The sequence below is a fragment of the Centruroides sculpturatus genome, unplaced genomic scaffold (assembly GCF_000671375.1).
Source record: "Centruroides sculpturatus isolate CEXI.00-Female unplaced genomic scaffold, Cexi_2.0 scaffold107, whole genome shotgun sequence".
NCBI lineage: Eukaryota > Metazoa > Arthropoda > Arachnida > Scorpiones > Buthidae > Centruroides > Centruroides sculpturatus.
The window spans coordinates 402,988-411,463 of NW_019384422.1; the positions used below are offsets into that span (position 1 = coordinate 402,988).

General features: G+C 27.2%; 1 protein-coding gene across 2 annotated transcripts in view; it reads right to left on the bottom strand.

Annotated features, from left to right (window-relative positions):
* The window catches only part of LOC111619450 (potassium voltage-gated channel subfamily H member 6-like), a 149,010-nt gene that overhangs the window by 80,864 nt on the left and 59,670 nt on the right, over positions 1 to 8,476 (bottom strand). For both annotated transcript variants that reach the window (XM_023361155.1, XM_023361157.1), the window contains exons 8-9: positions 6,339 to 6,761; positions 5,012 to 5,405 (exon numbers count right to left, since the gene is read on the bottom strand). In XM_023361155.1, the coding sequence (XP_023216923.1) occupies positions 5,012 to 5,405; positions 6,339 to 6,761 (817 nt within the window). The remainder of the gene's footprint in view (positions 1 to 5,011; positions 5,406 to 6,338; positions 6,762 to 8,476) is intronic.

Below are 8,476 nucleotides of genomic sequence, written 5' to 3' on the forward strand. Positions count from 1 at the left end.
TGCGAATTATTTATTGAATTCAAAAGTAGAAATATTAATAAGGTTAATTAAATATTACGTTTACACTATTAGAAACAATACGTAAAATTTACTGTATAAAAATGCAGTGTGTTTATATATATAATATATACTGTATTCTATTACATAAATAAATATATATATATATATTCATAAACCATGTATTTAAAAATGTTTTATAAATATAAAGGTTTTAAAACAGGTTTAAAATTTTTTCAAAAGTATAAATTATGACTACTTTATGAAAAAATTTTATTACTTTTTTTATTTCTATAATAAATTAGTAATGTTCTGCTTGTGAAAAACATGGTGATTTGGTTGTTTTTAAAATTATAATGCATATCTAAGGGAGAAAAACAATTATTGAGATCATATATAATAATATATAAATCGTTTCTTTGTTTTTTTTTCTAGTTTATGTAAATAATCTTTTATAACTTTTAAGATAAAAAAAATTTTTTTCCAATCAATAACAGGATATTTGATCCTGTTTCTACTAGGAAAAAAATGTGATTAAATTAGAGAAACCCAGGAATTTGTTCAAAAAATAGAAGTAGAACACATTTTTATTATTATCTGATGGAATTCATGTCATATGAATTCTATAAATTCCAACGTACTGTATAACTTAACATTCAAGTCAAAAATATTTAATAATAATAATAATATTATTATTATTATTATTGTATACTCCATAAACGTATATCATTATTCTCTTTCGGAACATCAATATAAAATTTTATTAAAACTAAAAGCAGTAAATATTAAGAAATAGCTACCCACCAAAGTTTATTACATAAGAGCCATTTTTCTTCGCTATCCAATTGCTACTGTAGGTTATATTAAGCATATTTCAATTTACATAAAATTATTTATTATTTAATGTAAAGCATTACAATTTATCTAAGCATAAATATACAAATTAAGGATTTTAGATCAAGTGAACAAATTAAAATCTACCCATTTTACAAATGGGTAGAAAAGCGGGAGAAAAGTGTAAAAATACAATAGCTAAAGTATTCCATTAATAAATTAAAGGGCTAATAAACATAGTAAAATTAATTATTAAAAAAATAAACTATTAATTGGTAATATTAATTTGCTATATTTTTCGTTTTTCAATTTCAATATTTTAAAATATACTTGAATTTCAAAAAAAAAAAAAAAAAAAATGCCTGAAAAATTATTCATTAAAAAAATTATTCATTAAAAAAATTATTCATTAAAAAAATTCTGAATTTTCTTACGACTATTTATCGTTAGTTTGTTAAATATACAGCTACATAGCTATTTATCTTTATTAAATTCAAAATAAAAACTGTAAGTACTGGTTATAAATTTTAAATGTTTTAAAACAGCAAACACAATAATACTAATCAAACATACAAAAAAAACCAAGTAATTAAATGTTAAAGTTAAGATTAAATTATATAAAATGTTATTTTCATGTAAAATATTTTAAAACTAAAAATGAATTTTTATTTTCAATACAAAACACATTTCGTTCGATCCGAAATTCATTTACAAAATCATAAAAACTTTATATTTTGACATACGTAAAGTAGTCAAAATCGTAACATTCAATGACATATTTCAGGGGAAAAAATTTCTAAATACCGAACAAATCACTATTCTCTATTATATAAATAAAATTCTTAATTACAGTAGAGCGTCGTTTATCCAAAGGTCGTTTATCCGAAGGTCGTTTNAAAGAAAGGTCGCCGAAAAAGTGTATTGTCTTGGAACATAAAACAATAAAATGGCAATCCCTTTTGGGCAGATTTCGTCTTCATTTTTATTGAAATACAATGAAACTTTTTAGGGACCATCCTCTCTCTCATCCAGGAGATGAACAACTACTTCTGGTCAAATTAACTACAAATCCTTACCCGCAACAGGTCCACTTTCCATCTGTTCAGAGGTATGATCACATTCGAATAGAAAAATTACTTAAAACAAAGTTACCAGCGAGCAAAAAAACATGTTTTTAGAGGTTTCTCGGAGGGTACAGAGTTTAAATATTTGGTCCATTTTTTGTGAAATTTGATCAGTTGATCGATTTAAATTAATTGATCTTAATTATATTTGTTTAAAATATTTGTTATAAAAACACTTGTACAACAAATAAATTTAAAATCTTAGCTTCATCAATTTCTCTACAATATGCAAAATTTTTAAACAATCTTCATTGATAATACAGAAATAACAAATTTAAAAGAAACACATAGTTTGTATCTCAAGAACTGGACGACTACTTGCTTGAGTGAATTTACAAACACAAAAATTTAATAACTAATGAATTAATGAAAATTGAGAAGAAACAAAAATTTGTTTTAAAAAACCTGAATGTTTGAAACATATTTTCTTGTCAATAAGTTTAGGGTAACTGTACCATGTTCCGCCTACTCTAACTGTTGTGCACTACTGAGGACTATGCGATGGGCAATAAGAAAGCAAACATCTAAAAAGAAGTACCGTAGGCAGGGAGATGTAATGGCGAGCGCAATGTGGTAAAAACGTAAAAAACAGTGACAAATAGCGTATCAAGAAAGTGGTGCCTATATCTGCCCACCAGTGCATCCAATTTACGCCCACTAGGCGATATTAGGCGCACTAGATATTGTGTAGTCGTATCAGATCGGAAGACCAAGAAAAAGCGGAATGCAATCGATACAAATGTAACAAAATTATTGGACTGGAAAAGTTAACAATACTTTGTATAAAAACTGCTTGCAGCCGGTGTTGTAAACAATAATAAGAGTACCATAATTACAACTTACTGAAACTTCCTTGCACCAAAAAAAAATCATTTACGCACGTCAAATTATACAGTATTTTAAACTTTTTCCGCCCTGTGGGCACTAAGAGGGCTTTTTTTAGCAAGTCCATTATGGGTTCGGTCGGGTCCATAACGGGGTGGCCGTTTGGTGAAGAGTATGCAGTACTATAAATACTGTATAAGAAAACATAAATAAACCAAATTGTTACTACAAAACTAAAGCAATGTTTTTATTACATCACTTTAGTTTTGTGGAATAGAAAATGAGCTTAAGTGTTTAGAAATTGTTCTAGTTATTAAACAGTTCAATTAATTAGTTCTCTGTGCTGTGGTCAAAATTAAACATACCCAAAACTCCGCTGAATTATTTCTTATATACTGAGAAACTAAGAATTCTCGATCAAATTTACCAAATTCAGAATGAAAGTGAAAATGATGTGATACAAAAATAGGCTTACAGAATACACGGACGGTTTAAACTCGTTTTCATATTTATCATCAGTCATTTAGGTGGCCAGGTTTTTTCTTAATCACCTTGTGTGTTGTTAAAACTGCTAATTAACAGGCAATGGATGTTGGTAATTGCATCGAGAACGATTTCTAAAAAAAAAACAACTTTCATAACGTTACCAAGGCTTGGAAGTATTCGTTGAATATTAAATTATAATAACTGAAAATCGGCTTTTGTAACTGCATAAAACCGAAAAAGCAGCAATAAAAATCTCAATAATAGTAAAAAGTAGCAAATTCAAAAATAAATCTTTATTGTTAGCAGATATTGCAAATTATTGAAAGAGAACGAACAATTAAGTGAACCCCTTAAATCCTTTACTTTTTAATGTACTGTTTACTAACACAATATAGTATTAATACCTACACTAGTATGATGGCTGAGATGGTAAAGAATTCGGTCTTCCGCTACGGGAGATCCGGGATCGAATTCGGGCGAGCAACCCCAAAAATTTCGCCCGAGTGGTGAGAACGGGATCAGTACATGCCGGATTCCGTCTCTCACTACTCGGTCACCCTTATTATGGATTAGACCAAGCCCATCTTTTGGACACTAAGACCCTCTTAATGCCCACAGAATGGAGTCAAAAATAAAAACAATAACCATATATATTTTATATTAATTTATATTTATGTTACTATTTTAATTTACGTTTAAATTACTATTATAGACCCTATAAATCTGCATTTTTTTTCAGTAAATATATCACAATTTTCGGTATATATGTATTTAATATATGTTAAAGAATTGATTGAGCAATTATAGAAAACATTACAAAATAATTAAGATGTAGACATTATAAATTAATGAAATAATGAAATATAGATGGTTGTATTAATATTACTATTATTAATTTCGCGACGCAATGGTTCGGTGAAACAGAAATGTATCCATTATCAATTTATTTCTCTTACGCTTTCAAACGAAAAAAAAATACAAAACTATTCTTTTTTCTCATCACACTTCCTTGCTCATAGATGACGTCAAGAGTTCAAATTAATACACTTACATTGATTCTGTAAACGTATTTGCATTATTAAAACATCTGTAATGATGTTATAATAATTATCTGTGATAGGAATGTATGTTTTCCATTAATTTTGCAATCTAGAGAGATTTAGATGTAAATTGAATGCATTTTAAAATTTTGTTATGATATTCTTATTTTTGACCATTTCGGAATTAATTATTATCTGTATTAAAAACAATATTATTTTAATTAAATATAACTAGATAAAAAATTAATTTATTAAATTATAAATTTTTTATCCATCTTTAATTGTTTTTCAACAACGATTTTCTGATTCTTTTACCATGATAAAGTGCTAGCATTAAAGTCAGGCTATTGAAAAACTGATAAAAACATTTTAGAATATTTTTTAAAGCGAGTAAGTCATCAATCAAGGACTTTTCCAAGAATACATAAAATTAAATCTTCCATTATTTTCATTTAAAAAAGATTTTTATCTTTCTATTTCCCCATAAAGTCAAAAAAAAAAGCTAATGATATCTCAATTCTAAATACGTTCATAAATTTATTTTCTAACTAATCTTAATGAATTTTTTGCAAAACATATGGTCTATTCACAACATTAATAACAGAAATATCATAAAAACGAGAAAATATGTAAATAACCATTTAAATTCAAACCAATATTGTATACAATTAAAGAGAGGAAAAATATTCATAAAAGACAACTTACATCCAATGAGCATAACCAGAATGGAAAATATCTTCTCCATGTTGGTATTGGGAGATACGTTTCCAAATCCGACACTTGTAAGACTTGAGAAGGTGAAGTAAAGAGCAGTGACATACTTGGCCTTGATGCTGGGTCCACCGTGTGAATTATTATAGTACTGTTGAGTATCATTGGCCAGATGGTCGAGCCAACCTATTTTTGGATTCAGAATCGGACGCTCGGCATTGGCGATGGCGTACCATATACAGGCCAACCAATGGGCAACCAGCGCAAATGTTGCCACGAGAAGAAGCAGCACAGCAGCACCATATTCGGAATATCTGTCTATCTTACGTGCAACTCGTACCAATCGCAGGAGACGCGCGGTTTTCAGCAGCCCAATCAAAGTTGTCGTCTACATTCGAAAAAAAGAGAAAGAAGATAGAGAGAGAAAATGATTCAGCCAAGAAATATCTGAACCAATTAAATGTTGTGTTGCTTTTTATGTCGCGTAAAAGTATTACGACTTATGGACCTGAGTGGTTAATTAGCCTAACTTACGTTTTTTTTCAAACAGAAAGAAATCGAAAATTATCCGCAAAAAAGTAAGAATTTGCATTTATATAGGCTTAAATGCTGTCAATATTTCATTTTCTGACTTCATTTTTATTAATACTTTTCCCTGATATATAATTTTTATCCTTTACTGAATTTATATTAAATACAGTATATAAAGAAAACATAATCTAGCAACAGCAAAAGCTAGGCGTGCTCTGATTAAATAGTAATAAATTGAAAATAAAATAAGTGCCAAATGTGTTTTAAATGTAAAAGAAATCTGCAAAAAAATAATAATAATAATAATAATAATAATAATAAACTTTGCAATAGTAAAACTTTGATTGGTAAAAAATTTATAGAAAATAAATTGCAAATTGCAACATAACATAAAACGCTATGTGACTGTGCATGTGAAAAAACGGGTGCTAAAAAGCCCTGCCACGCCTCGTGGCAACAAATAAGCCGGTTAAACCATGGTTAGCTTTAATTCAAAATATGCAACCCATTGCAATGCCCAGCGTTGCAGAAACAATAAGCAATAAACATGATCCAAAAATAATGCAGAAACACACACATCAATTACACTCTTCGTTGTTGGAACAAAAATAATAATATTTATAATGAATTTTTCAATTTAAAGATATAAAAGATTTTGACACTGATCTAGAAAATATTTTTTTTTTTATATTTTATAAAATTTTTATACAGATATGTAAAGAAAATTGATAAATGAATTTGTTCCAACACACAAATTTACACAGCTAACGAACTTTTTAACAAATCTCACCTCATCCGTCTGTGATCCGAAAAGAAGAAGATCAAATGGAATCGCTGCCACTACGTCAATAATAAACCAACCCTTTAAATAATGCACTGCAATCTTTCCGGGATGACTTACTACTTCGTCGTTGGAATTAACATAAGTAGTGCGGAAATTAATCAGAATATCTATAATAAACATAACGTCCACAATTAAATCGATCACTTGTATAGGATCTTCACCGTACTTCTTGCGTTTCGTTCCCTGCTTTTCTTCATTCAGCAAAAACGCTGCTACGTATGGTGTAAATATAGCAGTATAAATTACTAATAACAATACGATCCAATCCCAGACGGCTTTAAAGGGTGAATAATGAAGAATCGTCCACTTATGGATTCTGGGCTTCTGCAATTTGTACTCTGGCAACACGTCAGCTCCGAGGGACAGCACCTGAAGGTAAATCATATTATCAGAAATATTTTTTTTTAAATTTGACATTCGATCTTTATCTATTTTATTTTAGAATGAAAGATTATGGCGTAAAGCAAACATTTATATTAATTGAAATATTTTCTGGGTAATAAATCATGACATCATCTGTATACACTCAAAAAAGTTTCTCGAGTCTTATTTCGAATTGTAAAATATCATTCGGGAAATTTTACAATTAACAAATCGGTTTAAAATTACTTAATATAATAAGTAAATATCATTAAGAATAAAGATTAATAAAATAAGTACAATATATAGAGAATAAGTAAAGTAAACTATTATAAGACTGTTAAAAGGAAAACAAAAGCAATATTCTAAACATTCTTAAGTATAAAAAACATTCGGCATGTCATATCTGACATCAATTTGAGAAGAAATCTATTGAAATACAGTCGACCCCCCTATAACACCGTTGATTATTCCGTTTTATATGAATTCCATGTTGTACGAGTCACTTAGAATTTACAAATATGTGAGCCGTTCACAGCCTGGCACATGTATTTGTAAAATCTAAGTGACTCGTACAACATGGAATTCATATAATACGGAATTATCAACAGTGTTATAGAGGGGTCGACTGTAAATATAATGTTAAAAAAGAACACTATTGAAATTAAAATTAATTACTTATATTTCACATTGTACCGATAACATTTGACTTTATTATACTTATTAAATCTAATCAAGTATAAATTCAAAATTTTACACTGTCTAAATTAAAAACAATCAAGCTCAAAATATATTTCAAGTGTATCTTTTTTGAGATTGTTCATTTCTTGAAGAATAGAAATATAAACATATAAAAACTGTTAGATTTCAAGTCATATAAACAATAAAATGTATATATACTGTATAAAACTATTTTCATTATTACACAATTATTTTACATCATCAGTAAAACTTGTTATTGTTAAAATTAATTATCATACGTAAATATTAATAAATATCTAATTTCGTATTAATATAAATATGTAAAAATGTGTATGAATATAAAATGTTTATATTATATCAACTAGTTTATTATAAACAAAAGTAATAATAAATATAAATTTAAAAATAGTAAAGTTTTGTCTTAAATATATATAACATGTTCTGTACTATTGGCCTTCAAAAACGTACAAGGTTAATCGATAAATTTCTATCTAATGTAGACCAACAATTCAGAAGTTTTCAAACATTAACAAAAATAGACGATATGTTTACCTTAAAATAAGTTAATCCAGTAATATCAGATATATTTAAGTGAAGAAAAATATATTTTGAAACTGAAATAACATTATTTTTATATTAGTAATTATAATTTTTTTTTTTAATCGTGACACTAATTTCGAATGATTAAACATTTTTGAATAGTTAAATTCAATTATTTTATATATAAATTAATTAATTGAATGTTATTATATATAAAGAATAATTAAATTTTCTAAATTTATAAAACTATTTTTATATTAAAATGGTTTTAAAATCAGTACTACGATTAAAAATATTATTACTTAAGTATATTTTCATCCATATTTATATTAAATAAACATAAATTATATTATAGCTTATACACTAGAAACAGATTTGTAATTCAAATATCGTAGATAATACTTACCCATATAAAGAATTAAAGCATTATATGTACAGTATTGTACATTGAAAGTCATTAAACACTTAAAGTGATGACTTGA